The sequence below is a fragment of the Zootermopsis nevadensis genome, unplaced genomic scaffold (genome assembly GCF_977971745.1).
Source record: "Zootermopsis nevadensis isolate Lab colony 2312 unplaced genomic scaffold, Znev_1.0 Znev_ptg000025l, whole genome shotgun sequence".
NCBI lineage: Eukaryota > Metazoa > Arthropoda > Insecta > Blattodea > Termopsidae > Zootermopsis > Zootermopsis nevadensis.
The window spans coordinates 11906390-11923657 of NW_028259157.1; the positions used below are offsets into that span (position 1 = coordinate 11906390).

General features: G+C 36.7%; 1 protein-coding gene and 1 long non-coding RNA gene across 5 annotated transcripts in view; one reads left to right on the forward strand and one right to left on the reverse strand.

Annotated features, from left to right (window-relative positions):
- LOC110833449 (uncharacterized) overlaps window positions 1–15225 on the forward strand; it is a 35581-nt gene extending 20356 nt beyond the window's left edge. For 2 of the 4 annotated variants that reach the window (XM_087355847.1, XM_087355846.1), the window contains exons 5-14: window positions 133–242; window positions 3399–3562; window positions 4201–4359; window positions 4793–4860; window positions 5512–5592; window positions 6597–6758; window positions 6995–8671; window positions 12317–12514; window positions 12842–12976; window positions 13612–15225. In XM_087355847.1, coding sequence (XP_087211973.1) covers window positions 133–242; window positions 3399–3562; window positions 4201–4359; window positions 4793–4860; window positions 5512–5592; window positions 6597–6758; window positions 6995–8671; window positions 12317–12514; window positions 12842–12976; window positions 13612–13718 — 2861 coding nt within the window. In that variant the 3' untranslated portion in view covers window positions 13719–15225. Of the gene's footprint in view, window positions 1–132; window positions 243–1704; window positions 2203–2285; window positions 2647–3398; window positions 3563–4200; window positions 4360–4792; window positions 4861–5511; window positions 5593–6596; window positions 6759–6994; window positions 8672–12316; window positions 12515–12841; window positions 12977–13611 lie in introns of those variants that run through there. The other 2 variants (XM_087355849.1, XM_087355850.1) reach the window with 2 other exon arrangements.
- On the reverse strand, window positions 9021–13713 carry LOC110833454 (uncharacterized). The gene is made up of 2 exons (XR_002544214.2): window positions 13585–13713; window positions 9021–9638 (listed from the first exon to the last, which is right to left on the reverse strand). It is a non-coding gene; the product is annotated as an uncharacterized LOC110833454 (long non-coding RNA).
- Window positions 15226–17268: the final 2043 nt, after the last annotated feature.

The following is a 17268-nucleotide window of genomic DNA, read 5'->3' on the forward strand; positions in this document are numbered from 1 at the left end:
GAGAAAAGGATGGAAGGATCCTGTTCGTATGGACCTGTCGTCAGACAGAACACTTAAAAAAAATGCAGCGGTAGCCATGGTAACGGGAACAGGTTAATTAATTGTGTTACTGAAAGTGAAATGTTTGTGCAGACGTGACGTTCCAGTGCCTGGGGCATTGGGAAGGCCCTGGGGACCAGCGTTTCCTCGCTTTGCGGGACACACGGCCGGGGACGAACCATTTCCCGCTCTATAGATGCGCCGTAAGTGCCTTCTTTTGTCAACTTCTAGGTTTAGTTCTGGTAGTAATAGAATAAGACCTGACGAAGGCTCGTTTGTGTTTCCTTGAAATACATTCAGCTTTATGTCGTCTCATAGGACGAGTTTTTCACAATATTTATTTCAGACGCTGTGATGTTCTGTCGTCATACATTTTTTTGTCAGTTGTCGTCATCAAAGGAAAGATAATTCGCGTGAGTGCTATAACCGCCTTTCTAGGTTTCTTATTGAGTGTCAAAGTCTAGCATGCTGCGTACCTTTGGAGAAGTTAGTACTTACTCCTAAGCCCCAGAAACCTAACCTAATATTGCGATAGTAAACAATTTTAGCTTTCATGTTTCTGAAACAGAAGAAGTTAGGTATAACCTAGCATGTTACACATGAAATGAACAGAATGAAAGTTTGAGAAAGTAATGATATTAAGTTTACGTAGTGGTTATGAAGTTACTATTATCATAAACTCGCCAGTGATCATTGTTTCAGAGACGGAAATTGAAATATGTTTTCCCCCCCAATCAGTCACGTGATTGAGAGTAGTCTGCAGAATCTACTTGGGTATGAACATTCATGGTTCAGCGGGTGATTTCTTGTAGTTGTCGCCACCAAACCGGAAGCTAAATACAGATTTTATGGATTCGCCATTTTGTTGTTTTGGAATATAAAAGGAAAGAGATAATGCCTTACAACAGAGACCTGTTTACCATACATCATTTTAGGACCTATATAAGGTGACGATAGAATCGGTTCCACTGCTGTTGGTGTTACAGGTCGCATGGAATTAGGAAATATAGACATTTGACAAATATACGACTTTTTAAAACGTAGAATATGTTGGCTACGTCAGACAATAAAGAAGTTTGACTCGACCAGGATTCTGTTCCATGACCACCTCCGCACCGAGTCCAGTACGCCACTACCACTGAGCTTACTTGCGCAATGTTATATTGTCATGGATTTACGTTACTTTAACAGACAATAAACACGCGATTTGTAAAGCTAGAAATTGAAGTTATTTAAGTAGTAAGATAAAATACTTTTTTTTACGAATATTATTTCTTTAAATGAACAGGCTAAGTGACACAGCACACGTCGTAGGCTTTAAATTGTATTTATGGATTAGTTTGTTATAGTCTGTATATAGAAAGGAAGTCAGTGCCCTCTATTAGAAACCATGCTGTTCTCTCAACAATCAGTTTCCGGTAAACAAATGAATCAGTATGGAGGGGGAAAAAAGTTTAAAACGTATTATCATGCATTTCATTGATAATAATAGTGATAATTGTTGAAAGTACGTAGATGGGATTGCATTTCTCTTGAGAAGATAAACAGGTAAGAGTTAATGAATAAATAACATGTTGAAATGGCACACAAAAGTTTTTGCGTCGTCTGCGATCTGTTGCTACGCTTGAACTGATAGTTACCATTGGGCTTTAAAGGGTTAATTTCACAGAATGACTGACTGGATTGCAACCTCGGGCAGCGTGCCTTGAGTGTTTCCCTTTAGTAAAAATATCTGAATGTTAGACGCATGCCGGACACCCGCTATCCCAGCTTTCATATGCAAGCCTCTGAACCCGTTGTTACGGTCGCTAGCCCGGAAACGGTCACAGAACAGCGAATCCTGAATACACACCTGAACTCCCCACCAAAACGGGATGTGACGTCACAGAAATACAAGAAGATAAACTCAAACAACCTTGGATTATATACTCTTGTAAAATACACCCGTTTCTACACAGTGATTTGCATAAAGACCTTCGGAAATAAGTTATAGGAGCTGCATAACTGAAGTGATGCATTAGATCCTGATCAGATAATCTCATTTCGTCAGATACTGGAGAACAGTTACATTAGTTATAGATTTGAAGAAACCAAAAGAGAAAATTATTTTACAACATTGCCCTAAGATTTCGTATTTCAACGAAATTACTTATGACAAAATATGTTAGTGTAGTTAAGTCCGTAATAGCTTAACATTCTGTATAAGTTTTGAGGTTTTCACAGCGGTGAGTCTAAAGGTTGCGCCGTGTAGTCTGGTAGATGTCGGTGGACATTTACCAGACTACACGGCGCAACAACCCAGAATACAGCAATCTTCAGCTTAACATTCTTTCTAATAAAATTTCTAAGGGAACTACTGATAGATCAAACGCCAGTGGAAGATTGGACCAAATGGAAAGGGTAGTCAGTGATAATGCACTCAAAAGAGGAAGAACAATGGAGAAAGGACCCTGGAAATAGGAATTGTGAGAAAAGGACGAAGTGGGAACGAAAGCCCCTGAAAATGGCAGCTGTCAATGGCAGGGCGTTACAAGAACTATGTGCATAGACAGGCCAAGGGGAAATGGGCATTTTGCTTGGATGGAGAACGACCAGATCATCAGTGAAGTAATTGTTAAATGTTTCTCCGCCAAACTTTTGTTGCAGTGACTACAGATATCTGAAATGTTTATTGTGGTGACGACATCGGATTAGGCTATTTAATGTTGATGAGGAAAACGGAAGAGGGTGAACACCATCTTCCAGCTGCTACTACTGATGGTTTTGAATGCTTGAAATCACAGTAATTTGTTAACTTGTTCCTTTTTTATGCTTGAATATTAAACTGCACTGACACATCAGTCACATGGTAACATCTCCGATCCTCATTTTCAGAATGCCCTGATTTCAAATCTCGGGCTGGAGACTGGCTGTCCTGACTGAGGTTTTCTATGGTTTTACTCAGTTTCTCATACACAGACACCTGGATAGTACCTTAAACAAGATCATGACCACTTCCTTCTATATCCCTTCGTTTTGTTAACCCTGTGGTCTCATGCTATGTAGTCTGAGCTACTGATAGCATTAAATAAGCCTTAAATGAAGTCTCAGTGTTCCTTATTTCAATAGTATGAAACTTACGGAAACGTGGTTTACCATTTCTTCGTATTAGAAGAGAAAATCACTGCCGACAATTTATCATCTGTTAAGGCAAGTGGATTAAATAAATTAAGAAAAAGTGAGGACCATTAAAATGAACATGACAAAGCACAGAAATAAAATAAATACCAGTGAATGTTATAAGACATGTTGAGTCTTCAGCAGCTCGTTAATAACATTTGAATAACATCAATTGCATTTTGTGTCTGGTGATTTTTCAGTTATACAGAGAAGAGTCGGGGACTGGTAATGTTTTTATGGCCTTATCCAGTGATTCAACATGCACTTCAAATCTCAGAAGTGCTACAGCGGGGTATGAGACCCTTAGTCTGAGTGTAATGCCTGCGCAGCGCTGGCCCCCAGAGGTGGATGGCAGCAACTGCAGGTAAATCCTGAAACAGTTCCTTCAAATTGGACTGATTCAGTCTATGAGATACAAGGATTTCATGGCAGTGAAAATGCGACACCACTTCATCTTGTTGGCAGTCGGTGCTGGTAATTACGTACAATTCTACACAGTGTTAGAACCCAGAAGATGCTCTTTAGTCATTGCCAATATTTCAGGGGAATGTTGATGACACAGAGGTCTGCAGCCAACATTGAAAGATTTCATATTTGTAATCTCCTTATGTTCTCATAAATTAATTTTTTGCCTCTCTGCCGCTTATAAATTTATTCTTCTTCTTCTTCTTCTATGGCTCTCTGGTCCGCGTTCGGTCCATGGCCTCCTCAATTCTCCTCTTCCATTCAGTCCTCTGTTAGGTCTGTCTGTCCGAGGCTTTGATCGAGGTTTCGAAACATCTTCCTTTTTACGGTGCAAGGTTGTTAGCCTTGCGACCAACCCCCAACCTGGAGGACCAGGGTACCTGTCTTAGTCTGACCTTTCCCCCTCGACCAATCTGGCTAGGGAGGCAGTATTAAAAGGGTATAATTAAGACTTTGAAAACATTTTTGAGAAAGAGTACATATGAAAGGACAGAAATGTGGGGAAAATAAGAATATTCATCAAGTTTGTCTTCGCAGGTTTCCCCAGTGGGCACATGGCTACTGGCAGCATATATATATCGAAGGCAACACACTCACATACAAAGACCACGTGTCTTTCAAGACCTTTACGATCCGATGCGTCGGATCTGACGTGGGTATTAATGAGCGTTTCCCTGTCTTCGCACGTACGCAGTGGTAAGTTATAATAAGTATAATTTATTGATATGTAATGCACGAAGTCTGAAACTTCGGAATATCAGGAATCTCATTGTAGATAAGCTACATCAAAAATCATAGCTAGAGAATTAGCAAAGTTTAATAAGCATTGAGTTGGCATTTAAAGAGGGTTGTACTGAACAAGCAGATGATTATAGAAGTTTATCGAAGAGGGAGAGCTAATATTTTCTACTTAGTGACGGGCTTTTCAAACATAAGGATCAAGAGTTTGTATATAATCAGCTTCCTATGTGCCATAAGATATGCCTGAAACGTGCGTGTGAATGGATACACACGCACACTGTAGTAATATTCTTATGAATGAATGATATTTGTGAGTTCTACTAAGAAACTGTGCATGCAAATAATAATCTGTGTTGTCACAAACTTCCCCGTTTTTTTGTCATTTTAGTGGAGAAGAAATGTATACATGTATCTGGTTGAAGAGACGTGGCGTTAATGTTTTGGAATTTCAGTTGGGTAAGTTTTCATATCTCGTGAATGTTATCAGACCCGCTAAATAAATTTTGCCAAATTAAAAATAAGTTGACACTATATAAGTGGTTGAAAAAGAACTTTTCAGGAGCAGAGAGAAAAATAATTTTATTATTTGCTGTTGTATATTTTTAAGTCGGCCAGAAGCGTGTGGAAGATGTTTCTTGCGTTAGAATATAAGATGATTTCCTTTTTAATCTTGTTTTCTCACACATACAGTGCAACACTTCTCCCAGGGACAGTAGAATTATGGTGTCATGATGTTATTCATATCCTGTAGTTTCTGCAGTTGCCCTAAATAAGTACTATGACATCTGCTGTTCAATAACCAAACTTTTATCTTTCATCTAGTAAAATTTCACATTTGCTATAGCAGCTCAAATATTCTGCAGTTACAGTGGCATGGCTGTGGGTTAAAACAATGAATATTTCTATGAAACATAAGCAGTGTCTAAAATTTAGGGTAATTTTTGTTCCTTGAACTTTCATTTCTGACAAATTTTATTGTAATTTTAAGCTGTGGTGATGTAATAGAAATAAATAATAACAAATATCTGAAAATTAATGCATTTTCTTTGAAAGTAAATTATTAATACATTGCAGTTGCTGATGAGATATGTTTACAATCTGTTTCAGGTTTGCAGTCTAGTACTTATTACAATGTCACTGTATGTTCTGACTCAAATTTTGAGCCCAAGATATGGATTACACAAGGCAGTAAGTATGATAATCCTACTTTCTCTGTTAAAAACCACTAATTCAGCTTATTACAATAATAGTGTCTGTAGACATGCCAGAAACATATGCAACTGAACCATTTTAATGAAACATCCAGGGTCACAGGACAATACAGTATGATCCATTTACATAACCTGAATACATATGGCTCCATGTAGGAAGGTACAAAACTTTGGTTCCCTTTACTGTATATTATTGACCGAAACATTGGTTAGAAATGAAATGACAGCTCTGATCACACTTGAAATGACAGTCAAAATAAGGGGCTGCAGATAAAAAGGAAAGGAGGTGGATTCTTTAATCAAGGATGGAATTGTTTTGTATGCGTTAGGGAAGAACACTAAGTTGTGTTAAAGAGGAGTTTATAAAACAAATGTGGAATATAACAAAGGTACAGAAATGGTCAATAAAGGTTAATGGTGGATAATTGGAAGTTATTTATTGTTTTATTCTGTCATGAAAGTGGACCCTGTGATTATAGAAGAATAAATAGAGCAGTTCGGCAGATGACTTCAATATCTGTCACATATGCTTTGGAAGAGTTTTTTATCTGGTCCTGACCCACTACTGGTCCAGTAGCTGAATTGTCTAATACTGTTTTTCTATGAAATTTGGGGAAGTGGACATAAATCTGTTTACATCAAGTATGATTTAAGTATGTGTTCATACAGTGAGACTTTTGTGTTTACATCATTTCAAATGGTACTCACTATCACATTTCAAGACACGAGTTATTGGTGAATTTATTTATTTATGGTTTATTTAATGACATTTGCAGTATCTGGACTATATAGTGTCACTCTTCCTGCAATTATCCACTCACCAGTCAGCGTACATTAAAAAAAGTAATTCAGTGTTGTGATTAAACTGATAGCTTGAATGGTTAAATTAGGATCAAATTAATTTCATTTCTGTATTAAAGTTGCATTCATTAAAAGTTAAAAAAAAACATGTTCTTAATGTAATAAATTGTATTTTAACAGGGTTAGAGCAGTTACAGGAATCCCCTTGTCCCGTGGTGGGAGAGTATACAGGTGTTATCCCAGATGCAACCAATCTTTGTGCAAAGCTGTCATCTGACTGCAAATCACCAGAAATAATGTATTACACAGTGTCAGATTGCTCCCAATCAGAAATATATGAAGGTAAGGTTCTGTTTCTCTATTCATATGCATGTAATCCCTGGTGATTTTTATTACTGACACGACCATATAAATCACATTTGTTATAATGGAGATGAATATCACATTCCTGAGTAAGTAAAACCATTTTGAAAAATTACTAGCATTCAGTGCAGTGGTAATTCTTTTGTTGCTTCATTTTCATCTTGAAGAAGCATTTCATAACTATTTTCATGAGTCACCTTTAATTCAACTTGTAGGCGCTCGAAGACGAGGAAGGAAGCGCCGTCAAACTGGCACCAGGATCTACCGCATCAGTAATCCTCATACATCCACCACTCCTTTGCCTACATTTTCTCGCTTACCTTCCAGTCAGTCTAACAATGAAACAAATTTAAAAAATGGTGGCAGATTTCAGCAGGACCAGCCCAATTCTCATTACAGTAAATATAATGGGGCTCCTAATGACCAACGAAGTCCTGGAACTCAACATTACACTGATTCTGGACATGAAAGATTAGATTCACACAAAAGTAGTCCTAGCCCTCGATATCCCACTTCATATCAGATTGGCAGTAGTTCAACCACTTTGAGTCCATTAGATTCACAAGACAAGCTACTGGAGGAAGAATATGATCCATGGAGTTTTTCAAAAACTCATGGGCATCAAGTAGACAATCGTACAGTTAAAAAACATTATGCACAAGAATATGACTTCCACCAGTCAGGAAACAACAGAAATCCTGCTTTGGAGTCAGAAACCTACTACAGAACAAGTATGGGTTTTCAGTCAGAATCAGGTAGAAAGCAAGAGGACCAGACCTATGAGCCAACCCCTCAATGGAATAGACACACTACCTCAGTGGAACAGAATCCAGCAATATCTAGAAATGAAAATCCACAAGGGAACCAGAGAACATCTAGCATCTTTCCCGGACCATACGGGGATTACAGTTTTGCTTATCATAAAAATTCACAAGATGATCAAAGGACAGTTGGTGGTTACTATGGACAACATATAAACCAGGCCATTGGTTATGGTAACAGTTCACATGTGACCCAAAGAATAGGAGGCAGTCATCGTGAATCTGACAGTGACTGGGGCTCTCGTTATAATGAAAATTTACCGGTTACCCAAAGCACAATCGGTAACCATCCAGTTACATCTGGGAACTGGGGATTTTCTTACAGTGATAATTCAAAGGTCAGCCAAAGCACAATGGCAAGTTTTTCTAGATCAGATAAGGATCAGGGCTTCTCCCACAATGAGCACAGATCACCAGGTAGATATCCAGAGTCGAGTAGAGACCAGGGATTCTCTTATACTGAATACAGATCTCCTTATGGCTCTACAGGATCAAATAGAGCTCAGAGCATTACTCACAATGAAAATTTACAAATAACAGAAAGAAATGGTGGATCTTACAAAGATCATTCAGTTCCACAAATCTTGTCAAATTCCAAGGAACCAAAACCATATTTAACTCATGGAACATCAACTGAAAGTTATGTGAAACATGGTGCCACTCCTAATATTCATGGCAACTATGGAGATATTCAAAATGCAGGAAAACATATATCTAATTCAAGAGACCACAACCATGGCACAGTTTTCTTAAATCCAGGACTCAATCAGAAAACATTTTCAAGCGGGGTCACAGAGGTGAGGGGTCAGGAGAGCAGTGTTAATGGGAGGTTCCATGGACAAAACCAAGCCATTCCTCATGACAGGACTGTCCTGTCACAGGCTCAATGGGACACAAATGTTAACGATCCACGTTTCAAGGAAACTGTGAGTCAACGACGTGAATGGGGAGGACCTCGCTCTATTCCACAATCTGACCCTGTTCATTTCCTGCCTATGCCAGTCCAGAGACCCAGATACGGGGACAGACCAAGTGCTGTTCCAAGAACAGCCACCCCCTTCAAACGAGAAGGTAGCCCTTTACCTGATGATCACTGTGTTGCTTGTTTCAGGACCTCTTGCAGCACTACGCACCATGATGCTTTGTGTTTACACGTATATCTTTTTTCTTTATGGCAGATTGCATTTTGATCAAATTAGCCTCATTGGACACATATGAATGAACATGTTTAATAGAGTTTGCTTGTTCCTGCAGCTTCTTTTACTGTAGAAATTATCAAGTCACATTCTGTTACTTTTAATGTTAAATATATCAGTGTTATTTCTTTAGGTCTGGATTCACTTCTGAATTCAGCGTCTTTGCACTGCTATCTACAGACTCACTGTGTGTCACTTGCAACATAGAAATGAATAGAGTTACATTTAGAAACACGGTAACATTTTTATTTATCTTGAAACGCTTGTGCTCTCCTTCAAAAGTGAGTGTGATATGGATGCGATAATACCCAAGTAAATTACCATATGTACAAAATCTCTATAAAAAGAAGTTTAGTCAAACCCTCACAATATTCCTATATGCTTTAAAGTCAAAAAATTATTTCCAGAAAGGTTTTCACTGAATATTTGAAGACATGCAGTGAATCTCATCTACCACAACAGCATTAACCTAAATGACAAAGTAGTTCTTAATTCAGATTTTATTAAATAACACTTATTGCAGTAAAACTGTAAGTGGCTTACCAAGGCGATTACTTCACAAAGTTACACTGTTTAAAGATGGTTTAATTTCATGGTTTGCAATCAAGGATCCTTCACATACTGTTACTGAAATTTAAGATTGCCATTAAGTGGCAGTTGGCCCACTGATATGTTGGTGATAATTACTGAGAGCACCATAATTCAAAAGTAAATTATGAAGACTGGAACGTTATGTGTGCCACTTGTGCCCAGCAGGTTATCTTTGTGTCTCCTCAAATGTAGAAGCTGTCTGCCTAATTTCTTAGGACCTCGTACTCATGGCCGTTTGAAATGCTCGGATTCTGGAATAAAAGTTCACTGGTACTAAAAGTCAGACTCAATTTCCAGTCCCACCTAATGTTGTGCTTAACTTGTCCGTTTTCACTGTCATCTGTATCACTGATGCTAAGTAACTGTTGGGACAGGGTGGGCTGTGTACTTGTGAAGTTTGTGCTGAACTGTTTAGGAAATTAAAGAACTTCACAATAGTGTGACCTGCATCATTTCATTATGTATCTGTTAATTCCCTCCTACTGATCCTTGCACATAGGATCTCAGCTACTTGTTACTTGTAATGTGTTTTATCACTCCTGCTTCATATTTAGGAGGTCTGAAAACAACTACCATTTTGTGGTTTTAATCTGTTTCTGTGGGTAAATGCAGGGCAATGTCTTAAAATGAGCTATGCCAATTTACAAACTATACCATCATCATTGACCTCATTGCAAAGATGAGAGGCTCTAAATTCTGGCAGAGTGGCCTTATTTAGTATTAGTGATCTTGTCAGTGAATCGTGAACAGGAGATTCTCATGAACTGAGTGTGAAGTAAAATGGAATTAAATGTTGGGAGCTACTGGTCCCTTCTGAAACCAGAATTACTTTGGTGATGGTGCATGTTGACTGCGGTGCATGATGAAATAGCATGCTGTATGGCACAACTTGATGCCATAACTGTTCAGTGACATGAAGTATTGCTCTTTGTGTAGAACACTGCACCTTCATTTTGTTTATATGTGTAGCTTAACCTCACCCATATGTTTGGTTCAGTGTAAAAGTTGCCAGTCATTAGCTGTGAAATACCTATATGCCAAGCAGAATATCATGGATTTGATTCCAAAATAAAGTAAAAATGTTTTTCTTAAGTAAAATTATTCTTGCATTAGAAACTATCACCTACCAAATTGCCTTCCCTTCACTTACTACATAAATGTGAATGCATTGTTTGTGCAGCTCACACATGATCAGCTGACCATAATACCAACATACTGTTAATCAATTTAAGACCTGCTGGCAGCCCCATAGTATAGGGGTTTAAATCTCCTATTCCTGTATGATTAAGGTTAACTAGCTGAAGAGACATGAACTTTTCCATTCATAAGAATAATTTAAAGTCAAGCTGTCACACTACACACCATGTTGGTGCTTGGTGAGGGTGGGGGGGAATATAGATTGTAAGAACTGGCTGTGCTTTATACCTGGGGAAAGGGCCTCCAGTAACCATTAGACAGGAGGCTGGGTGGATTTCAGAGCTGGTCTGGACAGAGAGGTGACCGAACCCAGGCCATCCAGTCTGTGGTCAGATACCATACTGACTGTCTCCTAAAAAAATAGTTCAAACTTTTATCACACTGTCATCGGGGATTTGAACCCCCATACAATGGGGCTGCCACCCAGACATTAACTCTGGGATCAACAGTATAGTGGTATGCTAGGTGTAATGCATGGCAAGATGTACCTTGTGTGAGATGTGATATGCAGAAAAGAGGTTGATAAAATGTTTTCATGTTAATGTGGGCTTTACAAGTGTCCCTTGGTAGTGATGTTAATTAAGCAGAGAGCAGAATAGGGCCCATTTATGGGACTGTTTCACGATATCTAATTCGCATTGCTTCCACTTAAATACTTATTACAATTGGAAATTAATTTGTGGATTAAATATGCTGGCTTAGTTAATCCATCAAAAACTGCTCCTGCATTGCATATGAATACCAACTGAGACTAAGCTTTTTATGGTTTTCCACAGTCCATTGAAGCTGAATCAGAATAATTCCTTAATATGTTTCAATCAATTCATCTCTTAGGCCACATTATCCACATCCATTCAACAATGCATGACTCTAGAAGGTGAATTTTAGTTAGTTACAACCAACCATAATTTTGTGATGAAGTCATTAAGTTCTGCATTCTCAACATATTCATCTGTTCTACACTTAACTGAGAAGTGGCAGGCTATGTATGAATAATAAGCAAGGATGTGCATGTTGAGATTGTCTTGGACTGGAGACCTCTAAACATGAAGCAGATGTGTTAATCATTAATATTGCAATCTTGGGGACAAACTAGAAAACAGTAAACATAAAAGAAGATCCTGAATGCCACAAAGACTAGCACAGTTGTGTGAATGAAAATTATCATGTTGTGTTTGAACCTTCATATAATTTTCCCTTCATGTTTTAAGTTACATTAAAATCTGTACCATTACGGCTTTCAAGGACTAACAATATTTTATCTATAAAGTGCCATTTGTCCTGGTAATCAATGTGTCCATCTATAATGATAATTTATTCCTAACCTAACAACAAATTTTAAACATGACTTAACAACATTAACTCAGTTTGTTATTTCAATATAATTTTGTGCATGTCTACGTGAAATGCAGCACTGTAGTTACTGATTTGTCATTTAATGTAAGAGTTCAGGTAATTCAAGAATAACTGATTCATAGAATTAACTAAATGATTCAACTTAAGTTAAAGTTTAACACAACAGAAATTTTATTCATATGCTGTGAGGTTCTGCTGAAATGTGGAACTCCATTCAATAAGGATTCATTTTAAACCTAAAAATTTAGGACTTTATTATGTCTTCCTGTGACATGGACTGTGTGGTAGCATCACTTCTCATGTTTTAATATAAAAAGTTGGTACTACATGTTCCTGTGTGGTAACATTTCAAGAATATTTGATATTGATGTTGTAGAACGAGAGTATCGGTGTCTTGGGCAGTGGGAGGAAGATGGACTTATGTATACATACACACAGCGACGTGATGTTGGCACATATGAGTGTTTTGTGGGCTCCATTGTATCTAACAATGAGATATACATCAAAGAAGCAGGTGACCACTGCCAGAGGAACATAGACCCAATGCACTACGGCATGAAGCTCACAAGAAAAGGTTTGTATAAAGCAAGAAATTAATGTTCCCTCAGAACTTCCTGAATGTTGGGTATACTGCAGTCCTACCATAGCTTGGAAACTGTCTTAAGCTTTAGGTCCCTGTTTGTGGCAATCAGTTTCATCCTCAAAATTATCTCTATTTTCAGAGAATGCAAATTGTGCATTTGGTATTTCCCATCTATGGACCTTGTGAGGCATGCAGACCAAAGTCACAAAGAGACAAACAATAGTAATGGGGGAAATAGTATAACTCATAGTGCTTGGAATGATTTGAATAATGATCTATAAAACCACATTGATTTATCTAACATGAAAATGTATCTAGGGACATGTTTTGGAAATCAACCAAATGCTGGAGCACATCCAGAAGCAGGAGCAATTCCCCAGCCACACCCAACTACCACGTGGATGTCCAGCAGGCGTCCACCGGAACCCACGAAGCCATGGAAGCCAATTACAGGTGAAATAACCTTTTACTTTACCTACTGTAGAAAAATATTACAGATAACATGACGTTTTGGCCGCTGCTATATCCAGTGGTGAAACAGGCCAGTTTAAACGGCTTTTAAATTCACTGGCTACCGCAGTACTTCCCAAGCTGTGGTATCATCTTGTAGGGATAGAATATATATAAACTTTAAAGAAAAACGCATGATATACAGTGCAAACATTATCACGGGCAACAAATATTTTACAGACCTCATTTCATCATTCAGAACTGTGGTTTTAATGAATAAGGGTAATTTTAACATTGACAAGTTAGTTATGCCCTGGAATATCCCAGTAGCCTACACACCATGATGAAATGGGTAACTTGGTTTTTCCGCTCTGACAAAGTGTGCATATGTTGCAATGTTTTGACATCTGCATGGAGCTATTGCATCCACTACTGGTCAGCAGTGAAAAGTAGGATGTCTCAAAAATTGCATTATGAGACATCTGTCAGCATCCAGAGGATGAGATAAGATGTACATTAACAATTGCTTTCATAATGCAGTAGACCCTAATGATTTGTGATTATTTTAAAATGTTAATAAATCAAGGAAACAAAAGCATGATTTTGAATACCTTTAATGAAAGTCTGATTCTTTCCAGCACCCCCAAGGGACGCCAGTGGAGCAGCAGATAGCCACCAGAATTCAGCAAGCATCTTACTTCTATCTATGTTGATTGTCATTCTTGTACATTCCTGCCAACACTGAAGAAAAATGAACCTAAACTGACAGATCACTATTCTGTGATTCATATGTGACTTACAGTGAGGTAGACAGGGCAGGAAACAACACTGCTGGATAATGTGAGGTACCCATAGCCCTAAAACATGCAATGCCACCAACAGTGAATGTGATGTGTTGGTTGGAATGTTGGTATCAGTCAGCATGTTTTTATGGTATCTACAGATAAGACTGACTCACAGCTTCATGTAACACAACTCTTGTCACAGATATGTTCAATTATTAAAGCAGATACTGTGTTAAAGTGAGCTGCTATTTTAGTAAGGACAGCTCTCTCAGATCTTACCTCATTATAATTACATCAGACATATTTTTTCCTGTCACATGCCTGAAGTGATTAGAAGTTGAACACATTTTTTAAACACTGACAAGTATTTTGTATGTATATTTTTCAAGGCCATGTGACAAGCAGTACTCAACATGTATTTGCTACATGTTTATCTTTTTTACATTGATGACATGTGTTTATACTTAGTAACACTTTGGTGATGCTCAATTATGAGATAGGAAATAGAAATAACAGTGCTAGGATCATATTTTCCTAGTGGTATGACATAGAAGTAGCAACAATTTATTTATTCTCAAAATTCAGGAGCATATGAGAAAGGGAAAGTACAGTGGAAATTTAATCTTCAGTATGTGAAAATTTTTATCATATCACATGTTCTTCATGCAGGATGAAATAAATTCTGACATATGCATGTCACTAGTAATTGAGGTTTTCATGGCAGTAAGTATGAAGATGGCCAACTTCTGGGTTCTGGCACTACAACCCAGAAGACATCCATCTTCATATGTGTGCCAGTTTCCTCAGACAACCAGGTTTTGTAGCGGAAAATCCTAGTGAATGCATTGTGTTAAGTTGTAAGTCTGTACTGTACATTAAGTGTATTATGAAGAAGTTTTTGGAATCAGGAGGCATTTTATAGGTAAATGTTTTTGAATGAGATTTTGTGCACCAAACCAAATGAACTGGAATCTTAACAATTTCATTGACATAAATTCTATGACAGTTTATAGATTACTAACCTCCCATCAAGTACTCAGTATGCATTTATTTATCTTTGACTGTGTTCAGAAAAAACATTTAATTTTCTCTGACAAAGTCTATATATAATGTTAAAGCAACTGTTTTAATAGTAATTGAAATCAGTTGATTTTAAAATTAGAATAACATCTTAAGAAACCTTAGCAATTGTCAGTGTTGCTCTTTTGAGCTATAATGGTTGCAATGGAGCCTGGAGATGGTATGTTTCTCAAAATGTTTGTCTTACCTTCATTGCCATTAGAACCCCAAATCTCACAAACCTCAATATATTTAGTACAAGTAAAATTTATTATGTGCATAATATTTGATTTACTGGTTTAAGGCCTGATGTTTTAAATTAAAACTATTGTTTCAATAGCTTGAACATGTGAAAATGGAGATTTTTCAAAGTCAGATTTTATAAATACATGAGAATGAATAAGTAGATTTCCTGTGTGGATCTTTTATTTGTTTCTTATGACATAATCAACTTCAGTTTACAGTACAGTACAGTACCTTGGCTGAAAATAGCACCATAACTTATTTTTGCTATAGTAATTGTCTAAAAGCTATGTTGGTGCTTTGTGGTTCAAAGATGAGTACAGCAGTTTTATAATTTAATTTATAATACATAACCTTACATTAAACATCAAACCAGAATATATTTCCTTTCATATTTTAATCTTTCTTTATTAATACAGTAATAAAATTATCAGTATTTTAATTTAGAATTGCAATATTACTTGCATTATCAACTGTCCAATTTACAAATAAGCACTTTTTATTAGAAAATTAAAGTTGTAATGAAAGTAAATATTGCAAGAATTACTGTGATACTTTTATATCAGCTCAGCTGACTGCTTTAATGTAGTTGAGCTTTCCTTAATAAAAGGGATAAGGAAGTTCATTTGTACAGCATAAGCTATAAAGAGGAATTGTTACAACCTTGCAAAAGAAATCTTATTCCAAACACTACCCATTCTTGAATTGTCATTTCTTAATATAATTGATTGTGTTGGAAACTACCAATCAGTGTGTGCCTCTCAAGTGTCAAAAACTGCATGAGTCACCCTCATCATTCTGAAAGAGAAAAAAGCCAATATAAAAGTTGTGGGAAAATGCCAAAATTCAGGAATAAATAAATATGTAATTTGGAACCATTTTAAATTTGCACATTTTTTTATAATTTCTTGCTGATTTAGGTGCAACAACATGAATTTATTGCCACTGAACATTACAATTTAGCTTCTTTTGTGTCAGGACATTACTTGAAAATTTATTACTCACAGATTATTCAATTCAGTGCTACAAAACCTAAGCAACTGAAAACATGATTTTAAACAAACCAAGAAACGTTATTTTATCCCTTTTATTGGGGGTGGGGGATCAGTCAGGTCCCACTTTCACCTTGGTCTCTATCTCAGCAATGTTACTTGGTCAACAGTTATCACATACTGGAAACAGAAACTTTGTATAATTACATGTACCCCTCTGCAATGAATGTGGGCACTGTGATATGTGAAATAAAAAATTCTGAATTCAGAATCCAAACATATTTCAACAACATTGCCATTTCTAACTTGGGAATATCGTAAAATATTTCTGAAGTTACTTTAGTGGCCATAACGATTATTTTCACTGATCTATTTTTGGAACTATGTATATACCTGCATAATTCATATGTCCATGTATAGTGCTGTTGTGCAAGGTATGTAGTTTCATATATCTCACTCTTAGTTTTGTAAATGGATGAATTTTGAGGTGTGTGATTGCGTGTGTTCTCATTATGAAGAGAAATGTTTATATAATTTTAACACTTACTTAGTTATGTTGAGAAGAAGACAAACTGTATTTCATATTTTGAAATTATTTAAACAAACAGCATAATGACTGAAATAAGATGATTATTCTTTAAAAGGAAATTACTGTAAATTAATTTATGACAATTAATAATTATAAATACAAATACCATACATATTATAGTAAAATATTTTGTAAATGAAAACCAAAGCTAACAAATTCTTGTGTCATATAATATTTATTTTTCTGTTTTAACTCCATTTTATCCCAATTTCCACTATTTTTATCTGAATTCATAATTAAATCTCTGGTGAAACTAGAACAAACAGATGCAGAATTATTGATACAATTTAGATATTCACCATAAAAAATAAATTCACATCATTCACATTCTCAATAACATGAAACATTGGAAATGCAAAAGTGTTGGATCATCTTTTAATTATGTGTAATTACTTTGCTGGATTTATCCATCATCTAAGCATTTTTATTTGAGACAAGGTTCTGGAAGGTGGTTCGTCTGGTGACAAGAAGGAGAACAAAACCCTACTCTATTGGGCTCTCAGTTGAGCCCTCTTAACTTCGGACAGTGACAGTATTAAAGATTAAGGTACATATCTGGTTGAGAGCTCCAAATATCTGCAGGAGACAATGCAAGATTTTCAGCCCAGGTATAAACATTGCTCTAAC